Source organism: Ochotona curzoniae, unplaced genomic scaffold (genome assembly GCF_017591425.1).
Source record: "Ochotona curzoniae isolate NIBS_2020 unplaced genomic scaffold, NIBS_Ocur_1.0 contig_2688, whole genome shotgun sequence".
Lineage (NCBI taxonomy): Eukaryota > Metazoa > Chordata > Mammalia > Lagomorpha > Ochotonidae > Ochotona > Ochotona curzoniae.
In genome coordinates, this window is record NW_024465553.1 from 6,098,509 (window position 1) to 6,122,814 (window position 24,306).

The 24,306-nt window shown below is 44.2% G+C and overlaps 1 protein-coding gene across 5 annotated transcripts in view; it reads right to left on the reverse strand.

The window, feature by feature from the left end:
* Nucleotides 1-24,306, reverse strand: part of UNC79 (unc-79 homolog, NALCN channel complex subunit) — a 210,975-nt gene that overhangs the window by 103,250 nt on the left and 83,419 nt on the right. For all 5 annotated transcript variants that reach the window (XM_040975119.1, XM_040975118.1, XM_040975121.1 and 2 more), the window contains 7 exons: nucleotides 18,907-19,136; nucleotides 17,264-17,435; nucleotides 15,751-15,981; nucleotides 8,009-8,199; nucleotides 7,345-7,468; nucleotides 5,281-5,421; nucleotides 2,383-2,604 (listed from right to left, as the gene is read on the reverse strand). In XM_040975119.1, coding sequence (XP_040831053.1) covers nucleotides 2,383-2,604; nucleotides 5,281-5,421; nucleotides 7,345-7,468; nucleotides 8,009-8,199; nucleotides 15,751-15,981; nucleotides 17,264-17,435; nucleotides 18,907-19,136 — 1,311 coding nt within the window. The remainder of the gene's footprint in view (nucleotides 1-2,382; nucleotides 2,605-5,280; nucleotides 5,422-7,344; nucleotides 7,469-8,008; nucleotides 8,200-15,750; nucleotides 15,982-17,263; nucleotides 17,436-18,906; nucleotides 19,137-24,306) is intronic.

Below are 24,306 nucleotides of genomic sequence, written 5' to 3' on the forward strand. Positions count from 1 at the left end.
CTCAGAACAAGCTCCTGGTTTCCAGCTTTGGACCAGCCCTAATGGGGTCACTTGGGGAGAGAACCAATGGATGGAAGATACTCTCTCTCTCTCTCTCTCTCTCTCTCTCTTTGTGTCTCTCTCTCTGCAATGCTTTCAAGTTAAATAAATAAATATTTTTAAAAAGAATTATTTGGCAGGCACCAACATTAACAATGATTTAGGTGTGAATTATCCCTTGATGCCAGAACTAGTAGATAAAATTCTGATACAATATAAGGAGTTTCATCAATTTAAAGTATTTCCTGCAAGTTACTTGTTAATTACAAAAGGAACAATACTGTAATCTCTCAGTGTCTGTGAAAGGCTGACTCCAGGCCTCCGCACAGCCCCCTCCATGCTCCTGCAGACCCACAAGTCCTTTATATAAAATGGCACTAACTTGGGGTCAGCCTTGTGACCACCAAGGCCACTGACTGCAGTGCTGGCAATTCCATATATGAGTGTTGGTTTGAGTCTTGGCTTCTCCACTTCCAACTGGGCTTGCCACTAATGCATGTGGAAAACCCAGAAGATGGCCCAGGTGCTTGGGTCCCTGCCACCCATGTTGGAGACCCAGATGAAATTCCAGGCTTTTGGTCCAGGTCATGCTCAACCACTACGACCATTTGGGTATTGAACCAGCAGATAGAAAAATCTCTCTCACTCTCTGTCTTGCCTTCCCCCTCTTTGTAATTCTATGTCCCAAATGACAAAAATGAATCTTTAAAAACAGATAAAATGGCATTATTTTCATATAAACCATGCCCCTCCTCTGAAATACTTTCAATCATATCTAGCTTACCTGTAAAAACTAATACAAGGCAAACAGTGGTTACTGCAGTATTGCTTAGGGAACAATGACCAAAAAAAAATCTGGACACAATTTTTTTCAAATGTTTCCATTCCTTGATTGGTTGAATCTGTGAATACAGAACCCATGGACACAGCGAGCTGACCGTAGCGACTTTGCATTAGAGAAACCTGGCAGAAATCACCTTAAGCAAGACACTAAAGTCGTCATCACCAGCAATGAGGCTGTTGAATTTTATATCTCCTGATACAATGTACCATAAAGGACTTATCACATCTGTGTTCTTCCTGCCAGAAATGTCTAACTCAAACTAGTTCATAAGAAACAGCAGCACAAATTGAGAGACATTCTATAAAAGAACTGGGCAGCACTCTCTAAAAGTGTCAAGGATATGAATTAGAACCAAAGACTGAGACACTAGGCTGGGCTGAAGACGATTCTCATTACTCCTGTAGCAAAAAGGTGATATTATTATTAAATCAATTTTCAAAAACTAATATTACAAAACAATGACATAATGATACGAGTTCTCTGATTTTAGATGTTCTATGACTCTGATGAGATTTGTGATATGTGTTCTGTGAGTGTGTAAGACGACGTCCTTATTTTTTATACAAATACAACCTGGACTGTGTAGGGATAAATATCGTGTTTGCAGATTACTCTCAAATGATTCACTTCAAAATGTATGCATTCGGTAGATGCCTAGCACAGCAGTTAAGATTCCATTTGGGACACCCTCACTCTACATGGAAGTCCCAGAGCTGTTTCTGATTACAGCTCCCTGTCGATGCACAGCTGGGATGTAGCAGATGATGATGGCTTGGGCCCTTGGGTCTCTGCTACCAACACTCGAGAACTGGATTGAACTGTATGACTTTTAGCTTTGGCCTGACCCAGCTGTTGTGAGCACTGGGGAGTGAATCATCAGATGGAAGACCTATCTCTCTGTCTCTCTGCCTTTAAAATAAAATGAAAATAAATAAACTTTAAGTATGCATATACATACAGAGGAAGACAGAGAGCAAGAAGTGAGTGTAGGAAGTCTGAATATCTGGAGATTTGGAGGAGGGGTGTTCAGAAATTCGTTGTACTATTCTTGCAGTATTTCTGCAAATCTGAAATTATTTCAAAATAAGTTAGAAAAAACCGTTCTGTTTAAAATGTTTTAAAATTTCTTTCAATTATTTTCAAAATCAATCAATAACATGGACTAAAAATTAGCCTCATCACTAGAAAGTTTACCTAGCCCTTCCCATCAACAGCATAACCCAATTTATTGACCCAGTTTAATCTCCAGAACCAATTCTAATGATGCTGATGTGTTTCTAAAATCCAAATGCAAGCTCCTACGTTGACATCATTGTAAATATTCACAGAAATCATTATCAGATCCTTTAGGAAGCCCCCAAAGGAGTTTGCAAAACATCTGGAATTGTACAGCACCGCTACCATATGTGTGAAGATGCCCAACACATGGAAAGAATGACTATACACAGCTTCCCCTCCTATGTCACCTTTGAACCAAAGGAAGCTCGTGCTTCAGCTACCTGCTTCAGGAGAAGGTCAAACATGAGGATGAAACAATTTAGATTCATTTCATCATCTTCACAATCAAAGTCAATAGTCCTTCCTCCTGGGTGCCCAAAATTCTTGAAAGGGCTACGAAATGGGCTACGCATAGGACTCCGAAATGGACTCTGGAAAGGACTATGAAATGGACTGAGCATGTTGTGTTGAACTCGCCGGCCAGGATCAGAGGCAACACTCACCTACAAGAGAGAATGTCAACACACAGAAATGAACTCACGGGTGTGCAAAGGAGGTTACAGACATTTGAGCACTCTATGGAAGCTATCTCCAGCTGTCACACTGATTTCCTTCTTTAACCCGTAGCACTGGCACCTCCAGATACTTTGGCCCTTCTCCCAGCAGGAACATAAGAAATGAAACCATCCAATTTTTTGCTATTTGTTAAGGACTAAAAATGAAGAATGAAGGCATTTCCATCTGTATTTTCCATTCTACCAAACTAGATTGTCTGAACCTATGGAAAATCAAAACTTCAAATGTAAAATATTGCAAGATAATGTTAAGAGTCATAAGCACAGATTCCTAGATCGGCAATGACTACTTTTTTAAAGAGACCTTTGGGAGGTTACGGGGATTCAATCGTCATCACTGAATCCCCATAACCTATTGCTATTGCTTGAGTTTTGCTCTATGTACTCAAGCCCCCAGTCCAGACCAAAAACACCCTTCTCTGCCCTCCTCTCGAGTGCAGGGATCCTACGGACTGCCTCCTGTGGCTCTGGCTTCAGATAGGGCTCAGTCATTCGGGAGGCAGCAGCAGAAGACCTGAAGCTAGAGGAAGGAAGTCAGAAAAGTTCTTGCTGCCCCTTGTAGCTTTAATGCTACCAGGGTAGTGTTTCCATCATGTAATAGCTTCTCTAGTCAGCACCTCTTCTTCTTGTCCCTTAGTCCTAAGGATATGATGACTCCATAGGGGAGTGTCACTGGACTCTGGGTGCCTCAGCAACCATTTCTGGGTCTTTGATCTTTCTCACAACTCTGTAGGCAGAATCTTTATTGAAGTCTTTTCTTCTTAATTGCCTGGGATAAATGCTGTATCTGAACCTTAACTGATTCATCTACAAAGCTTTCTGAAATCATATTTTCTCTCTTGAAGATCTGTCTTGTAATCAGAAAGCTCCTTCAACACTATTTCTAGGTTAAACAGAAAAAGTAAAACCCATCAAGAAACATAATAATGGGACCAGCATTGTGGTGCAGCCGATTAGCCATTTCTGACCACAAAATCCCATGTCAGAGTACCTGGAATCCTGTTTCTGATCAAGCTCTCTAACGCACCAGGAAACAGCAGGTGACAGCCCAGGTACTTGAGCCCCTGTCATCCCTGGAGGTCTGGATGGGTTTCCAAGTTCTTCACTTCAATCTGGTCCAGCCCATCCATTGTGGCCATCCGGGGAGCGATCCCACAGATGAAAAAAAAAAATCTGTCTCTCCTTCTCTCCATCTCTTTAGGCCACCCTGCCTTCCAAATAAATAAACATATTTTTTAAGGGCAGAACACTGGCATAATGATCTAGTGGCTAAAGTCCTCGCTTTGCGTGCATTAGGATTCCACGTGAGCGCGAGTTCATGTCCCAGCTGCTCCATCCAGCGCCTTGAAAATGGCCTGGGAGGGTAGCAAAGGAAGGCCTAAGGCCTTGGGACCCTACACACACGGGGAACTCAGAGGAAGCTCCTGGCTCCTGACTTTGGATCAGCTCAGCTCCAACTGTTGCAGCCACTTGGGAGTGAACCAGCAGATGGAAGATCTTTCTTTCTGTATCTCCCTCTCTCTGTATATCTGTCTTTCCAATAAAAATAAGTAAATCTTAGATAAATAAATAAATATATACATATATGCACACACACATATATATAATTGCCATATATAGATACAAGGCAGAACATGTTGCTATTGATAATATTGTCTACATGAAATCACTTTGCTGAACATCGGATTAAGCAGGTGTAGCTGTCTGACAAGGTTCTGCAATTTGATTCATTGTTGACACATTGCACAGAGTAATATGTTACATAAAGTAACACCATCTTAAAGGAAGGAAGAAAGGAAGGACGTATAAATGGTTTATAGCTTCTTCTCAGGCAGAGGAAAAAGGATGCTATTTTTAAAAGGAAAAGGAAAGGTGCTAAATACAAACTAGAATCCCATGATTACATTTTACTTTCTGTTCCTAGAAGGCAGGTGGCCTGGCTAGAGGCATGTAGCAGACAGTGAGGGAAATTACACAGAGAGGCTAGACAAAGGGAGTTGAGAACAGTGCTTGTCAGCCATAATACACTTTGTGGCCTGAGAACATGAGTCTAGCAACAGAAAAATCAAGAAACTTCTCCAAAAGGTTATCAATACTCACGACTATTTTGACTGTTCTCATACCCAAAGACACAAATGTGTCAATCAAATGGGATCAACTGGTTCAGTGACAGAGGGTGTCACTCATGGTCAACATCCGCTGACCCTGTCCTCCCAATAAACGAGTAAAAACAATCCAAACTCCTTATGCTCAAGGGAACCACTGACTACCCAGGAGCTGGGATTCTTTTTCACCAAGAGGCTAAGTAAGAAGACTACCCTCAAAGCTACCCTTTTCCTCTCTTCTTCAAGGATGAGAGAAAACCAAAAGTAAAGAAAAAAGTTAAGGCAAAATGAAAACTCAAAATGGATTGATAGCACACTACCTCAAGCATGTTTTAGACAAAGTTCTCTTATTGAACGAGATTAAAATTTCAGCAGAGTGAAATGGATTGAGGAAGCATTTCAGCGAGGTGTCTATGAAGTTACTTTCAAGCCTGCTATCGCTGACAAGAATCTTCAAAGTCCTGATGAATAAGACAAGCACAGTTGTGGCAATAATTACCCTTCGAGCTGCCAAGTTCCCTGCCAGTTCATTGGCTCTTGACTTTCTTTGATTTGCCAGTTCTTTGACAGAATTAACTCCATCCGAAAACATACTTATTAATAGCTGCAGTGGAACCATGATATCTAACTCCGATAACACCTGGGGGAAAAAAGGCAAACACCCCCACAATGAATAGGCAAACGTTAGAACTCAGGGGGAAAAAAAGCACACTGAATATTTTTTTCCAAAGCAAACTATTGAACATGAAGACATTTAGGTTTACCCACATCCCATTAGCACAGTCATCCTCAAATTCTTCATAGTAAGAAAATAATCTTCCTTATTCCCCAACCCCAATATCCAGTGAGCCCCCAGATTCTTCATAGGAAAACTTCATAGGTTTCTCTTAAAATTGCCCTCTTATTCCTACTCACGCCATTGTCCTAGTTTACCCCTCTTCCCCTGAACTAGTCAACACAAGCACATTTCCTCTTGAGCCTGAACCTCCCAGCCAATCTCACTCTCCCGTATAAGTCACCTTGTCTGAGGTGAACTTTCTGGAAATAATTGTCTTCTTCCTTCCCCCAGAAGGAACCCACTCTTCTTTCTTAGAACTGAACACATGCATGTATTAGAGCACTTTTTACTTCATGCTGTACCTAATGATCTAATGTCATCCCTCCCGCTGTGGAGTGCTTAGAGGACAGGAGAATGAGGAAATGACCACTTCTTCGCCTGCTTTTACTCCCAGTAGGTGCCAAGCACAGAGGAGCACTGCCAATGTTTCCACAATTAAATGAGTCAGCTTCAACCATGCAGCGATCCACTCTGCTCCTGGAATGGGAGGGCTTTTAAACCTCAGCCACAGCGCTCTGTCTTCAAAGTGCATTCCACAAAACACACAGATTGTAGCAGCTCTAGCTAGAGGTGGTAGAGCTGGGCTTGTGCATGTGCCACAGCATAGCTTAGAAGACAGGCAGCATCCAGTCATTTGCGCAGAGACTGGCTTTCCTAAAATAAGAATAGTCCCATGGGAATCTTTTTGGGGCTGAAGTTAAAATTTTGGTGACTTAAAAAAAAATCATCCTTTTATCCTTTGCCAGTTATAAAAAATGTTGATCTTGAGTTTAGACTCCTAATGGGCAGCACACAATGCTTTGGAAGAGCTTGTGGGTTCACAGTGCAGGACCCAGAAACGCATTTGTGCCCATGGTGAACCAAAACATGGATTACATCATCCTTCTCTGAAATTCCCCAGACTTTTTAAAATCAGGTATCCAACCCAGCTTGATCAACTTTTACTGAACTTCCTTCAAATACAAAGTATCAGTCAGGTTCTGCCATAACAACTGAAGAGAATCACAAATTCCAAATGGGGTAGAGCCCTGCCCTGCACTCCCAGAGTCTGCGGGCAGCAGGAGCAGCTGACAAAAAGCAAGCACGCGGCAGAAAACCAAGAGAGACTGGATGACTGCTGGGGGCAGGAAGCTGCATTCCAGTGGGAAGGCAGCAGCGGGAAGGAGCAGAAAGGAGTTGAAATATCAAGAATAAATGGAGCCTGGGAGAGGGAGGACCCATTCCAGGTTGAAGAACAGCAGGGACTATTTCCCAGCAGTCGTTCCCAGCCTTTCTAAGTAAAGCATCTGCTTAACACCCAAGGTTCAGCAGAATCCCACAAAACATCTCTTATGCTTTTAATATCCATTGATGAAGAAATATCTAAGGACTGAGAGCTGCCGCTAAGTCAGGCATACTATTGCATAGAAGTGTGCACAGAAGGAGCTACATAGTGAGGGTACCTGCAAAGTTTGCAGAAAAACGGATTAAAAAATAAACTTATTTTTGGTGCAAAAAAAAATTTTTTTTAATCCATGTGTAGTTTTTTCATGATGTACATTTCCCCCTGCATATATCTGAAACTCATTTATTTACCCCTGTGGTGCGATGGTTTATCTTAGATCGTCCCTGCTAATTGTTTGAATTGACAGGCTCTTGACAAAAACTCCCTAGCCCTCCACCAAGAGTCTAAAGCTCAGAGCTAAGAACGTTTCCCCAAAACCATCGGAAGCATCAGTCACTTACATGAAGCCACAACAAAGCTTGCTCCTGCACAGAGGAGGGATAGCCTGTAAACCGACAGCTAATAAAGCCAAACATCTCTTCCATCGAAAAAGGTAGAGGACAGAGCTCGATGTCAAACATTTTGCTGGAAAGCAGAGCAACAAGAGTAAATGATCAGTGAGTGTGTGTCAGGATCCACCAAGGCCCCCCTGCACTGCCACCCAAACCCGAGCTGGTGGATCAGACCTTCCGGTTTGTGTTCTGAACGGTTAATAACATGTCTCATTTTACCATAAGAAAAGAGTTTCTATCATTAGCATAGAAATCTGACAGGGTTATAAACACATTAGCTTTAACCAAAGGAATTGCATTTCTAGGGAATTAGTCACTCCCCAGCACCTAAAAAACGTTTCCCTTTGTACTTTGCCCCCATATCCCACCAACCCTAATTATATTTGAAAATAAGCAAGCAATACAGGGTGCTTATGTATTACTTACTCCACAAGAAGAAAATCTTTTCTGAACCATCTGATATCATTTTAGCTCTAGTTTACAGCTGCTTCGTTTGAAGCCACCACAGATTTTGTTTTCAAAGCAAATGGCATCATACACAGTGTGGGCAGAGTGCTCAGCAAATGCTAGACGTCATCACAGTTCCAATGACTCCGTTCCACTCCTTACGCACCTTAATACTTCCCTGAATTCTTTTAACTGGTTATCTGGGACTTCGGTTCTGATGGCTTCCAGCCACTCCGGCATGATGCATTCCCACACAGACTGACTGATCACATTGTAGGGGATGAGGCAGAGGATTCGGTTGAGACCTTCCTTCAGCTGCGTCACTGTGCTGCAGGATTTATCCCAGTAGCCACCAACCTGGTGGATTTCCATAACCACAGGGAGCAAGAATCAAACACACGTGTTACAATTACTCTCAAAGACATCTTAAAGGAAGTGGGCATGGAGGAGGACCACAGTGCACGAACTCTGAGTCCTGAGCCGAGAACTTTCCGAGTAAGATTTGCACAAGTCTGGAAACCACGGGGAACCCAAAAGTTTTAAAAAAGAAAACATGTTTGTAATAGATCTAAAGATTGATTGCAGACTGAAGTTGAATTATTCTATCATGGGCTTTCCAAGCCACACATGGATTAGAATTGTGAAGATTCAGCCCCAACAAGATAAGCAAACGTTACCTCTAAACTTTGATTAAACTCATTATACAACATGCAGTTAGAACTGTATTTCAGAAGAACATGGCTTTCTACCACAGGCCACTTTGTACAGGTGTTTTCATCACAGACGGCACAGGGATGGAGAGCTCTGCTCTTCCTAATGCTGTATATTCTGCCACGATTTTATTCCCCAAGTACATTCTGGAGCAGAACGAATCAATGCATTTTAGAAAATGGATTAAGATGACATATTTCCTAGATTAGCAAAGCATTCAAATTGTGAATTTATACATGTAAGCTGTTTATAATCCAGACAATGAAGACTGTTCTTATTATAACCATAGAAAGTAACAAAGGGTTAACTAGTTCTGAGTCTTTGCCATGCAGGGTAAGATTTGTGGGAAACAACCCCACTTTAAATGAATCCAATTTTAATGTTTAATCATTATATCCAGAAATCTCAGGGTTTTTCCCCCATAAATCAATCAATTCTATTTTAAAGCTCCAATATTGATGTTGTACCATACCAATCAAAGCTCTACATGACCACATGGTTCCCACAAACAACTTTATTTCTGGGCTTTCAGCAATACAGGTGGTGGTGATGCTGGTTACAGACAGGACTGGCCCTGCCGAGGTCTCCTTGTGGCTGTGATGTTAGTGGTTAAACAGCACAAAGGCTTTGCACTTTGGAAGAGGTACATCTTTGGAGAGCCCAGGATTTCAAGGGTCAGATCCATTGGTTGGAAAAAGCTTTGACATCTAAAAGGAGTTTCAGAGAGCATCTCATCCCAGCTCCTTCCCAACAAATATCCCCTAACTCATATGCAAGCATCAATCTAAAAGGACACATTAAAAAACATGACAAAGGGGAGGGTGGTCTAGTGGTTAGGAAGCCAGTTGGGAGGCATTCCGCTGTGCTCTGGTTTGAGTTCTGGTTCTGCTCCTGGTACTTCCTGGTTGTGCATCATCCAAGGAGGCAATCGAAATGGCTCTAGTAATTGGACCCCTGTCACCCACGCAGGAGGCACAGATGGAGTTCCCAGCACCCACCTTTAGGTTATGACCAAGTCAAGGCTATTACAGAATGAACCAGCAAATGGGAGGGCCCTTTCCCACACACTAGTCAGATAAGCATAAGTCATTATTTTGAAAGAACAACGATGTTTTTTTTAAAATCCCAGTTAGTCTGTGAGACTCTTTTAATGAAACTGAAAAGCAGAAATATTTTAGAACAAAAATTGGAAATCTGTACCCATCATGAATTCCCCTCCACAATCTTCATCCTACAAAATAATGCAATTGGAGGGATATTTAGGACCTAGCAGGAACTCTTAGGGGAGCTTTCCCTCCAAATAATTGGGCAGAAGTGGAAAGATGTGTTCAGAAGGTTGGATTATATCCCAGAGGCACAAAAGCTTTGCTGAATGATTTATAAAAACATTCCTAAAGCATGCTGCTGCAAATCCAGAAGCCCCAGAGCATAGGGCATTGTCTGCTTCCACATTAGTTGAAGATCACCAAAGCAGACTGCCCCTTAAGAAGATTTCCTCTTGACACCCAGGAACCCAAAAGCTTCCTGCTGTATCTCCCTATCCTTTCCCAACTTTCTGCTTTAACCATGGCTTCCAGCCACAAGGGTCTGATCACTCTCTTTCATTCTCTCAGAGTTTTCGTCTGTATTGATTTGAAGGGCAGTTAGAGAGAGATATATGGAGAGAGACCCAGAGACAGAGATATCTTCCATCTGTTGGTTTACTCCCCAAGTGGTTACAATGGCTGGAGTTGAGCCAGGTCAAAGTCAGGAGCCAGTTTCATCTAGGTCTCCTGTATGAATGGCTCGGGCCCAAGTACTTGGGTCATCCTCCTCTATTTTCCCAGGTACATTAGCAGGGAGCTGGACTGGAAGCAGAGCAGCTGGAATTCAAACCAGTGCCCACGTGGGATGTGCCACAACACTGTTCCCAAAGTTCCTGTTTACTTAGAAGAGTTACTGAAGACTTATTTGCCCAGATGCAGAGCAATCTGGACATACACAGAAGAAAAACTGAGCTATGGTCCCATGGAGATCGAAGCACACAGTAGCCCTTTCAGGAATGAGGGATCCAGCGAACAGGGAAAGCCCATGTTGGAGTTAATCTTATGACCCTTATCCTAAATGCCCTGATTCCAAACCCTCCAGTGAGACCCTACCTTGCCAGTGTTTCCTCATACAAGTCTCTCCTATCTAACGCATACCATGTGCTGCAGTCTCTTCTTCCTCCACCCCTGCCAATGAGGGAAGCACATATGAATCCTATTCTTTGCTTCCGTTACTATCCAGCAAATAAAGCCTTTCTCTCCTCCAAAGACTGGTGTGGCAGATTGGTCTTTGTACACCTTGACAATTGACCTATCTCTATTTGGTAACGTTTGCTCTGATCCAAAAGAAGCAAATTCACAGTAATAGAATTTGATGAGTAGGCCAGCTCCTTCAGGCAATTATTGAGGCTGCCACCCAATGCCTTGAAGAAGCAAAACAACTGTCCTCATCTTAGTGATCAAGCTTCACAGAAACAGAAAAGTGACTCTAGGAAAGTTGAGGCACAGGGAACTAGGAAAGTTGAGGCACAGGGAAAGGAACTGTCCAGCATCAAGAAGAAGAAAAGCTTGAACAGAAATTGCCATCAGGCTCAGCTTCTTGGCTCCCCGCTCACCTTGTCACTGAGGCCATGACCCTGACCTATAAACACTTGCACTCTCCAAACAAGGGACTCCATCCATCTCCAAGCCCTCTTACAACGCTGGCTTGCCTCAGCGCTCCGCTGCAGCATCCACTGCTTGTCCCACACGCAGCCAAACCTCACCCTGCGCCTTCAAAACCCTCTTAGAAGAGTTACCTGCCAAGTCTGCATCTTTTCCCTGCCCCTTTGATATAAACCTTCCAGCAAAAACAACTCAAACACTCAGAGATGTCTCTTTAAGAAGCAAATATCTGAGGAAATATCCCTGATTTTCAGCCCAGAATTGCTTGTCTTAACTTCTCTGGCCATAAAAGAGGAGGAATTTATTTCTCCTCCAAATAAGCATCAGTTAGTGCTCTCTCTCTCTCTCTCTCTCTCTCTCTCTCTCTCTCTCTCTCTCTCTCTCTCTCACACACACACACATACACACACACATATACACACAGAGACACACACACACACACACTACCTAAGTAATCCCACTGCCTTCTCCCTTGGTCCACCCCACCATGCAGTAACTTCTCACACACCTGAGCCACAGCCAACGTGAGGTCACCTATCAGAGCAGATCAAAAGATCTGAAGGATTCCCCCTACAGATTCAGATAAGACTTAACTTTGACATTGAACAGGAAATAGGTTATTCTATCTGATAGAATCACAATTCAAATAAAAGTAGGGCAAAGATGAAAACCAACTCTTGCATAAACTAGCGACTTGTACTCTGCATAAACTTTGAAAGTTAATAGGTTTCCTTGTGTGCATCTTTGGATAGATGTGATACATGTGTAAAACCTTAACTCAGAATAACATTGCCAAGTTATAAAACCCATTAACAGAGTTCTGTTAAATTGCTTTTACTGAAAAATAAAAAATTCCTTCTATTGTTTAGGTACCTGCCACCCACATGGTAAATCCAAGTGGAGTTGTGGGATCCTGGCTTCGGCCTGAGGTAGCCAGCTGGGGCCCTTACAGCCATTCTCCCTCTCATCTTGTCATTCATATATATTTCAGATTTATTTCATTTGAAAGGCAGATTTATAGAGAGGCAACAGAAGACAGAAAGAGAGGGATCTTCTGTCTGCTAGTTTACTCCTCAAATAGCTTAGCAGCTGGAGCTGAGCTGACCCACACTCAGGAGCCAGGAGCTTCCTCTGACTCACAAGTGCAGAGAATCCAGGACTCGAGCCATTCTCCGCGGCTTTCCCAGGCCACAAGCAGGGAGCTAGATCGGAAGTGAACCAGCCAACACAAAGCAGTGCCTTTATTGGATGTCAGCGTTATCTTGGTAAAACCAGCCTGACTTTCTTTATCTATAGCATTCTCAATGTTAACTGATAAATGAGGAAAGTCGCTTTCTGATATATGGAGGACTTCCACAAGAAAGGATTCACCTCATCCGCAGGTGCCGCAGATGAAAGTTGATCGTGAGTCTTGGTTCAGATGATGGGATCAAGAGACTTGATGAAGCCCAGTTTGAGATTCCTTATAAAATTTCTGGTAATGCAAACTTTACAAAGCACTATGTGGGAACAGATACTTAACCTAATGTGCACATCCCACATCAGAGTGTCTGGGTTCAACTCCCAGCCACAGCTCCCGGCTCAGGCTTCCTACCAGCACAAGTACTAGGAGGCAGCAGTCACTGATTCCTGGCCCTGAATTGAGTCCCTGGCTCTCGGCTCTGGCCCTAGCCTGTCCCAGGCTGTTGAAGGCATTTGGGAAGTATATCAGTAAATGAAAATGCCTCTCTCATTCTCTCTCTCTCTTTCTCTCTCTCTCTCTTTATCTTTCTGTCTCTTAAACATTTAAAAATGAAGAATTCTTTTGTGGTCAGTTACCATTCTTGCTACATTTACACAAATGATCAGAAAAAATTTAATAAAACTAGGTTCATTTTCTGAACAGGAGAAAACTTCTTGTCTCTTTCATTAAAATGAAGGTGACTACAGGGAGAAATTTTATTTTTCAATGGAAAACTGCAACTCCACCCAGTCGTAGTCATCTTTGAGCTGTTTTTTTTTTTTTTGCCTTTTTGTAAATTGGGTCCTGCCGTTTTACACATTTATTCAGTGAATCACAATTTCACTTTTGTGCCTCCTTCCTGACACAGTGCCAATGAGAACCACATTGCCTGGTTTCAAAGTCCTAGAAGCAAACGCTAGATGCCTCCATAGGAACTTCAAAGGCCCTATTACTCTGGCACTTTAGACCACTCGGGAAGTTCATCAAACACCCTCTCTACTCTGGGAAATAACCAGGACTGCAATGCTGAGCCTCCATCATTGAAAGATTTAGGTTGAGTGACAGAGAGAGCAAAGCGTAGGCAGGAGACATCTTAATCTGCTGCTTCATGCACCCTGATAACTGTAACAGTTAGGGCCAGTCCACACTGAAGCCCCCAGGAGCCTTAACTTCATCGGGTCTCCCCAGGGTCTCCTCCCCCTCCCATAAGAATCCATCCCCCGAAAGGCCCCACCAGCTCGCCACGTCGTCATCCTGGGGACAACACCTCCAACACATAAATCCTTGAGGGACAAACCGCACCCAAGTCATTGCACCCTCAGAGTTGCACAGTGACTTCAGGGTAAAACCACATGAGCTGCAGCAGCACGAAGATGTCCACACCTCCTTGTGTGACTTGGGGCTGGGGCCCCCGAAAGCTCACCTCCAACAACTCCCCCACCAAGGGAGTTTCCTGGGATTTCAACTCTCACCAAGCTCTCCCTTGGCATCAACAAAGTCTAAAGAACCTCCCATGCCTTCTCCCAGCAGCACTTCACAAAGTGCTTTGAGAGTCTGGCCTATAAATCCTGTCTCTCTAGTTATTCAGGGAGTAATTCGGTCCAGAGTGTTTCCATGTGTGCTCATAAACAAATCTTGCCTTCTCTCCCAATAATCTGTCTACTGAGCTAATTTACAGGCTCAGCACTGGATTGAAATTGAAAGAGGAAGATTTCCTTCTAATACGATCATTTCGTATCCTCCAGGATCAGATGAGGACCATCTTTCAATATTCTAAGAAAAGTAATCATAGAAAACATAAGCCAGTATAAGAATACTAGGAAATGGGAAATTTCCGTTATGTGAAAATTCAGTTTTAAAGTGAACCAGTAGGTGGCACCAAAGAAGGAGGAAGTATGTCTTGATAAATGCAAAGACCTCTTGGAGTTCTAGAAATCAAATCAAGCTACTGCTTTGGATGGTCTGTTCTGTTTGATCCTTAAATGTCCCATTTTAGCACAGCTTTAAATTGAAATCTACCTCAAGACCACTTTGAAAGAAGACAAAAAAATCATGAGTAAAAATAAAAAGTTGAGCCTTCTGGTGAAGATGCCCAAATCCCTTATATAAGTGCCTGAGTTCAATGTCCAGCTCCAGCTTCTACCCTCAGCTTCCTGCTACTGCAGCTGGGGGTCAGCAGTGACGGCTCAGTCAGCTTCCTGTGTGGTGTCCTTAGCTCTCAAGTTTTTTGCTTGTTTTTCAGGATTTATTTATTTTATGAAAGTCAGTTACAGAAACAGAAGGAGAGAGAGAAATAGACAGAAATCTTCCATCTGCTGGTTCACTCCCCCGATGACTGCAACAGCCGCTAGGTCGCTAGACCAGGCCGAGCAGGAGACAGGAACTTCATCGGGGTTCCCCATGTGGGTGGCGAAGGCACAAACGCTCAAACCATCTTCTGCTGCTTTTCCAAGGTGCATCAGCAAGGAGTTGGATAGGAAGTGGGGCAGCGAAGGCTTGAACCAGCACCTACGGGGGGTGTCAGAGGCTCACACGGCAGCTTTACTCTATGCCACAATGCTGGCCAGAGCTCCCAGTTTTTGTCCACATGCAGTTCAGACTTTTGTGGCCATCTGGGGAATGAATGGGAGCTCTCTATGCCTGTTCTATCTCAAATAAATACACGAAAGTATTTTTAAATTTTCAGAACAACAAAATTTAGAAAACATGTTGAAAACAATTATGCATTCCTGCCAAAAAGATTCTAGGCCTACAACCTTCCATGTTAGACCAAAGTTGTATTGAATTGAATCAGAAGTCTTCCCAGCAGTACCCATGCATCCTAAGACTGACCGAAGCAGGGGCAAGGATGACACAGACAAATACATCCTGAACCAGAGGCACAGGGGCATCTGGGTGCCCCCAGACTTGTGTGGCACTCCAGGGGGCAGGACAGGCCTCCCAGCACTGAGCCAGAAAAACAGTGAGCTCTTGACGCCGCTTAGAAAGGAGTGTTGTTGTTGTAAGTTTCTTCACAACTAATGTTCCACAGTGTCAGGAAGTCGGCGTCGTCTTACATTCCTAAGCACAGCTCACAGATTCATCTTGTCATTCTGGCCCCTCCGTAACCAACTTCAACAGCAGACCATCCATCACCCAAAGTGTCTTTGACACACTGGACTCTCCCCTGACGGAATTGGGGAGATGTTTCTCATCTGAAGACACTAGCTGCTGCAGCGGCTGAAGCAGCAAGGGTCCCCAGACGCCCCTTTCTCTAATGAGATTCAAAAGAAGGCTTCCACTTACCCTGGCAAACTCCATGGGTTTGGGAAGAAGGCACATGACCATGACATCAAAGCGAACGTCGCATACAGTCTTCAGCCACTTGGTGACAAACTGAGGCTTCAGTTTCTCTACCAAGCTTCCCACTTCATCATCCATCATGTACGCTGTGGAGTGGAACCACTGAAACACCATGGCCACGAGCCGGGCCAGGCTCTCCGTGGGCGTGTTCTCGCTGGGCGTACAGAGGCTCACCTGGAGGCAAGAAGAGCAGGGGCTGCTCAGCCTCCATCTGGCTTGACAAAGTGCTGACAGGCACACGGGAAGGCAAGAGGATGTGCCAGCTAACCCACTGCAAACAGGCAGTTTTAAAAACCATGTTCACTCATCCACAAACTGAATTCCTCTCTCCTGGGATATGTGGATTGCAGCAATAATTTCCCCTCCAGCTTTTACCTTCCAATATGCACTTTTCTTCTGCAAGAAATGTGTTGCATAACCTGTATTAAATAATTCACCTGAAAAGTTAAGCCTGTGAACTCAGATCTCATCAATATTTCCAGGGAAAAGTCACTGATATGCACTCCAGTTCCAAAATGATCAGGTACAGGTAATGATTTATTTTTTAACTCAGAATTTTGAGGCTCTGAAACCTCGCTCCTCCCCGCCTCGTACAATACTTTTTAAGGCTGTCATTCCTTCTGAAACCATCTTTTCTTGGTCATTAAATCAGGGTCCAGGGATACAAAAAAATAAACCAAACACTGTCCCTGACTTCAAAGAGTCCACAGTAGTAGCCTTGCTGTCATTGGGCAATAAATCTGAGGGAGCAAGACATGTGAGATCAACAATGACCTCAATCTGGTAAAGACATTTTCTGGAAACTATGTACAAACATGAAAAGAGACCTGTCACCATGGAGACCTAACAAACATCTCACAAAAGCAGAACTGGCCAATTGACCTCGCCTGGGACTTCGGGTCTGCACATTTGTACTCCATTGAATCAATGTTGCAGTGGAATCAAGTAATCGCGATCACATCTCTTGCCTCCTCTGGGCTATCACTTCTTGGTGTGTGGAGACCTGCAACAAATCCCCCAAATCCCCCTAGAACTCTCCAGAAGCTCTTCAAGGATGGGAGATGGTGAGAGGTGAACTACATGGACCCCAGTGTTTGGCAACACACACTAGCAGCATCCCCACTTATTCCTTGTGGTCAGGCCCTGGTACTGACCACAGGTTCCAACACCTGCCCATTCATCAAAATCAACCAGGGAGCTTTTCTAAAACAAAATTCTCAAGATTCTTGGAAAGGATCTAGGCCTTGTTATTATTTTTTTTAAAGGTTCTTCTAGATAAATCGAATGTGTATGCCAGGGCAGCAAGCTGCAGCCCCAGAGGACACAGGCCCATTACAAAGGTCAGTTTTCACTAATTATAGTGTTGTCCTTTCAAAGGCACAAGAGAAATCCCTCATGGGGGCAGTGTTGTTGAGAGGAGTCAGAAAGCAAAGAACAGTAAACATCTTTGGCTTACTAAGAACCATATTCCAAATTGGCTGAGCAGCCTCTGGTCGTGTTTATCATCGTCCTTGTTATCAAAGTCCGTGTTGTCCAGGGAGTGGTGGGACGAAGAAAGGCCCAGCTGCCGTCGGCGGTTCAGCTCGTGCTCTCGCTGCTCCGCGTGGAACTCGGCTTCTTTCAACAAGCTGCCAAGGCAGGACAATTTCAAGTCAGTCCACCGGAAGGTTCTAGATCGTGACCCACTTATAACATCATCAGTTGAGCACCTCTCTCTGAAGCCCTATTTCACTCCCTTACTACTTCATCCTTTGTTCCCATTGCAGAGACAGACACACAGAAGGTACCAAGAACCACTTCCTGCAACTAATGAGAAGTGAATTTCTGGTTCCCACTGGAAGTCATTGCTTCCACTTAGATCTATCATGAAGCCATGTGACAGTAAAACACATGATACAAGGGGTGACTGGGAGACCTGCACCCAGTTGTAAAATTCTTTAATACCTAGTGGTAAAGACCTGAACGGGAACCAATGAAGACACCCTTTCCAATCAGCTTTACAATTATCAGTGTTAGCAAGAATACAACAAACACTGGTAACTTCGTATGCATTGCTGGCATTATTCATTCATGAGCATGCTTCAAGAAGCAATTTGGTGATATATCAAGAGCCGTTCACATAGTCATATCCTCTGATTCATCAACCCACATCTGGTAATCTACCCTAGGAATACAGAAAAGATAGGAAGGGCATTGCCCACAAAAACATTTATCAAAGAGGAATTTATAAGAGTAAAAATCTTGGAGCAAGCTAAACATATAATGGTGGGCAAAACTAAGGTATTTCTAGATGAATATAAATTATTATACACCCACAAAAAATGGACAAATATAGAAAACACAACATGAAAGAGAGCTAAGAGTATAATACCAAAAAGAATTCTGGACATCCTGTGATTTAGTTACACAAGTGAAAATACATTTGAATAAAATAGGAACCTATGTCAAAGCTGAGGCTGAGAAAGTGATACGACTGTTTTTTTTTCTCTCTTTTGCAAACTTCCTATTTAGTTGGACAAACATTTATTATAGTTCTGCTAAGTGTCAACCACTCAGATATGGCAGAGGAGTTCATTCCTGTCTTTAAAATTCTACAGTCCTAATATCATCTCTTTAATTTTTAAAAAAATCTTGTCTCCTTAAATATTATACAAAAAGAGAACCTCTTTTGAGGTTATCAGTTGCCATGTCGCTTTCTGTATCAGGTCCTGTTGCACCTCTAGGACCCTCAGGGACCAACCCCGGGGTCACATGACTTTGAGTTCTCCCACACAGTAGTTTTTCTGTGTCGGGAATTTGGTCATGAGACCCTTCATTCTCACAACAGGCTAACACTGCTGTCAGTCAAGCCAGGCACTCCTATCCTGGCACCCCCAGTTCATTACTTAATGTGCACCAAGAGCTTCAGTTTTCCTCGCCCTTGTTCCCTTCTCTTCTCCAGTGCCAAGCACAGTGCCTGGCATTCAGAGAAATAACTTTGTGAAACTCACACATCCAAACATCATCAGGGCAGCCCCATGAGAAAGGGCAATACTCTAAGCTGGGTTCAATATGCTTGTCTGCATGTGGGGAGGCAAGCGCAATGCTCCGTGGGGTCACCTGATCACAGCCTCCACCGCGCAGACCAGCTCCTCGGCGCCACACTCTCGCGTGTTGATGGGTGGAGGGGAGGTCTGATAGAGGTGGGTCTCGGCCGCAGCTCCCACGTCACTACTGTGATGATTCGAGTGGCATCTCTTACAGTACCGAACAGGCCTGTTTCCGTGACGACCGCAGCACCCTGCTGAAAAGCAGGTGACAACTGCTCTTCTAACATGGGAACTGCAATTCTAGAGAGAGAAAAAAACAATCAATGAAAATTGGCCACCATGGGTATGAATTAGAACACTTAGGGGGCCACCCAGAGGGACAGCACTTTTCTGAAGCACCACTGATTTGCAAAATGCAGGTCATTCTGCATTCAGCTAGATGTTGGTCACAGCTCAAAATAAAAGCAAGAGGGGAGAATGGTAGGGAGGTTCTAAATGTTGTATTGGGAGAGCCCTCTCTACCGTCACCCCAGTGGCTGGAGGTGAGGTGACTCGCTTTGTGGATTTCAAGGTGATGCTTGGAGAGTTTCGGCAGCAAAGGGAAGAAAGCAGAAGAGAAGTGCGGTCGGAGAGCGCACATCACAGTGCGTCGGAGAAGAGAAGGGATGATTTTGGCTCCCAGAATAAACTCTTTCAGAATCGAATCCTCCACCAGGTGCAGAGCAGATCTGCGTGGCTTGTGCTTTGCCCGGCCTTGACTCCAGGACAGACAGGGATCAGGGTGTGCTGAGCTGAAGGCCCCGCATCAGGCCTTGCTGTTCCCACCAACACTATCTCCTGATGAAGAGCTATGAATATGTCAGTCGGCACCCTCATGGACAGAAAGCAAAAGCACCCAGTGTCACAGCATCAGCTGTGACATTAACCGCAGAGAGGACTCAACAGAGCAAGTGAGAGGGACAAAACAGTGGGGCCGGCTGAGCCCACGAGAGACCGCTGTCAGACCTGCTTCGACAAGAGCGAGCAAGTGAGGTAGCACTGGCACGGAGCAGCGGAGCAGCGTGCAGGAGCTGTCGGGAACACCCTGATAGCCACAGAGAAGAAGAAAAACATGCCCCAGGCCTGCTGGAGATGCCAGCCACTCACAGAGCTTTCCAGCCTTTGAGTCACACTTCCAACAAAATGAACACTCCAAAGGGTGTGATGCCCTAAGCCATTATGAACTCAGCATTTGGTGGGCATTTGGAGATAGAAGGAAAAAAACAGAAAACGCACATTCCAACACTGACAGTGGACTGGACTGTCGGTGGGAACGACTGTTTACAAGCAAGGCTGGTTCCGCTCTGATGTCAGCTGCAGGCTGCTGACCCTCATTTGCCCCTCGGGGCTTAGGCTGTCATAGTTCCTCAAATCTCTAGCTCTCATGGTCTTAAGACTAAAAAATGTCCACAATTCACCTTTAATGTTTTTGTTAACAATCTTGAAAAAACAGGATGACTTGTTAAAATGCAGTGTCTATTCCATGGTGGAAGCCCTTGTTTTCCTTGACACCCATGTCAGCCCTGACTTCTCTGGATGGGTTCTTTCCCTTGCGTTGTGAGACCTTTTTCTCATCGCAGGCTAAGCCTCCTCTAAAAGTGCCCGAACCCTTATCCAGTAGGAGCTTCTGGTGCTGCCCCACCACATCAGGCAGATCGTTTTACAGTGTTTCCTTCATCCTTCTGAGGGTTGCTATGGTTTCAGCGTCTCCATCTCCCCCGCTGACAAAACATATATTCTAAGGTTGAAATACTAAGCTCCAAGAGAATGCTATTAGAAGCTGGAGCCTCTGGGAGAGGACCAGATCATGAGGTTCAGGGCTCTGGGAACAAAGGAGTCCCATTTCCTATAAGAGGATGAGCAAGAAAGTGCATGGGTGAAAGGGGGTCCTCCCTAGACACAGGATCTGCCAACACACTGATCATGGACTTCCCAGCCTCTGAAACCACAGAAGTGAGGCTGATTGTGGGTGAGCCATTGGATCTGTGCTTTGTGTTATGGCTGCCTATAATGAGTCTTTGTGTCTGTGGGAGTCCCACCATTACTCAAGAATAAGATACGGATGTGGCTTACAGGGTAGCTATTAACGATAATAAAGTCCCAAAATTTAAGGTCTACTATTTCCCACCCTATTTTTTCCTAACCAAATAACACCTAAATCAAATTTCCTGACTTTCTGGTGTAGACCTTTTGGCTCAAAAAAGGAAATTTCTTTTCCCATAATTACCTACAGAGAAGTAGTTTAATGTTCTTCTATGTTTTATTTAAGAATATAGCAAACATATTTAGATACACAAAGAAAGCAGTCCCATAATCTTTGCCAAAGATTTACTTATATAAATAACGTAGACATCAATTATTTCAGAAAAAAAAATGCAGCAATTTCAGGCCCAGCATGATGGCCTAGCGGCTGAAGTCCTCACCTTGTACACACCAGGAACCCATATGGGTGCCAATCCTAATCCCAGCGGCCCCACTTCCCATCCAGCTCCCTCCTGTGGCCCAGGAAAGCAATCGATGATGACCCAAAGCTTTGGGACCCTGCACTCTTGTGGGAGACCCAAAACTGGCTCCAGGCTCTTGGCTTTGGATCAGCTAAGTTCTGGCTGTTGTGGCCACTTGGGAAGTAAATCAACATACAGAAGATCTTCTCTATCTCTCCTCCTCTTGGTATATCTGACTTTGCAATAAAAACAAATAAATCTTTTTTTAATGCAGTAAGTTCATCTATCTTGCTATCTTAGGAAAGCAATAATAACGGCTTCTAAAACATATACTGTAAACCTGTCCAATACCAAATCCTCCACCAAGTCACCAGCACCCAGAGGCTGCGTATCTGCATGTTCCTATTTTGTGCTCCTGCACATGTGCACATGAATCAGACCTGGGCAAATAGCAACACATGTTCCAGGCCTGGGGAACCTCACCTATCAACAGGTGGATGCTGTTTCCTCTGCAGTTGAGATTGAGATCACCCTGAACTTATTTTTGAGTAACTGAATGCAGCAGACATGATGCTGGTGTGATTGCCAAGCTTCCACCACGTTGAGTCTAGACCTCCTGGAACCCTGTCGCAGAGCGAGGCCTCCTAAAGAACAAGACGACCCACCGGAAGGAGATACTCAGCTGACCCAGTACAGTTCCAAACATCTCAGCTGAGGCCTCAGACACAGGACTATGGATGTGTGGGACCAACCAGTAGCCAATGTACTACCAACTATCGAGGCAAACAGGAAGAACTTCCCAGTTATTCCCAAGCCAAATTGCTCATCTACTGGCTGGTGAACAAGTCAGTGGCTATTGCAAGAAGCTATTATGTTTTTGCTATAGCATAACTTGGACAGAAAATGGCTCCAGGTCCAAGGTGCTGCCATAACAAAGTCTGAAAACACGTGATAGTGGTGTTGAGGCTGGGTGACAAGTAGGAATCAGAGAAGCAGTGTGGCTGAAAAAGGCAGTGAGAGAATTGTCTTTTGAACCTAGAAGAAAATGTGACCTATATTTTCTAGTACTGAAACAACTGGAAAAACTGGGATTTGAGGTCCACTACCAGCATCGAACTCCAGTTTCCTGCTAATAAGGATTATGGTATAGCAGGTGATGGGTTAAAAGAGTTGTATCCCTGCAACCCACATGGGAGACCTGAATTGAGATCTCAACTCCCAGCTCAGATGGTTCCAGGCATTTGGGGAGGAAAGCAGCAAATGACAGCTTGTTCATTCTCTTTCCCCTTCTCTCTGTCTCTCAAATACATAAATAAATATGGTTTAAAATAAATGAAACAAAGAATGCATTGTTTGCTTGATGACAGTGAGTGCTTGAGGGGAAGTTGGTGGGCCTCAGTCAGATGGGTCCTGGAGAGGATGGAGGAGAGAGTAAAACTCTGATTGTTGGAAGAAGATGCTTATCGACAAGGGCACAAAGTCTCCCAGGAGGCAGCGCTATGGACCCCAATCTCACTAAGAATTTTTCAGGAGGGTACCTGGCTGCTTCTAGATGCCTATAGAAAAATGTGACAGGACAGAGATAAACAAATTGCTCCATTCTCAACTAGAGTTTATTGAGCACAGGACGGTTTGCCAGCCAACACAAGGGTTCTCAAGGTAAACATTAAATATGGGGCCTTTTAAGGAAATGTAGTCTCCTGAAGGAAATGATGGCAAGGGCTTGAATATGATGTATTGTATACAAAGAACTTGTAATTTAACATGGTGCATCACAGGCTCTCTGAGACAGACAAACGGTCTCTGAAGCATCATTAGGGTACACTTCATCATCCTCTCCATGAGCAGCAGGGCTCCCAGCAGCCTCATGGGTTCTCCTTCTGACCCAGCTGCCAGCACTTGATAGTTCACGGACTTGGGTCCCTGCCAGCCACATAGGAGACCTGGAATGAGTTCCAGGTTCCTACCTTCTGCCTACCCCAGGGCCAGCTACCATAGACATTTGTCTCTCTCTCTCTGTCACTCTTTGAAATAAATATACAACCTTTTTAAAGAAGCTTTTGGACTTACAAATAATGAATAGCAAAATAATAATAAGCTGATACAACAACTTAGCAAACAGCCACTTTTCATGGGAAAGAAAAGAGAGGCAACTCATAGCAGGGTAGAAACAAAAACCAAAGAGATGGACTCCCAGGAAACTGGACTGATTCCAACGGAACTGGTGGCATGCACCTGCTGAATGCCCACTCGTTGTGTGCCTCCCCACCGCTCACATTTCATGCCCCTTTCCTTCCCAGCTTTTCACAGCAGGAAAATCATTCCTAAGGGACCATAACTATTGCGCCCCATCCACATCTGGATCTGATTTAGAGAAGACCCAGGCTGTATGGGAAGAATGTAACCAACGTGCGGCCAGACAGGTGTATGAAGAAATTATGCTGACTTCCCCTCCTCTGGAGTCTGAATGGACGGTGGTGACTCCAAGCAAGCAGGAATGGGCATGAGCTTTCACTCAGCTGCCCTGAAATGCTCTCTTTCCAGAAGCTTCCTCATCAGAATGCTTTTCCTAGAACTCTGCCTTAAAGTCAGGAGACAGGCAGTGATTACACCTCAGGTCAACAGCACTGGATAATGTACCTTCAAGTTACCCCAATCCCAAGCCCAAACACACATTCTGGACATGCTAGATAAGTGCAGCCCCCAGCTACTCACACCTTCCCGGAGGAGGTCCAAACAGCAAGCAGAGATAAGTCATCTCCACTGTGCCCTCTCCAAATCCCTGACCTACAGATTCTCGGAACACAGTTAAGTGCTGCATGTTTTATGCTGGTACATTTTGAGTCATTTCTTATGCAGTATCTGTATTTACTGCATGTGATGGTACCCAGAACACCAATCTGCTTTGAGCCACTGACTCTAAGCAAGATAAGCAACAAAATATTTCTGAAAACAATATTTGGTTGGGGCCAGTGTGGTGTCTAAAC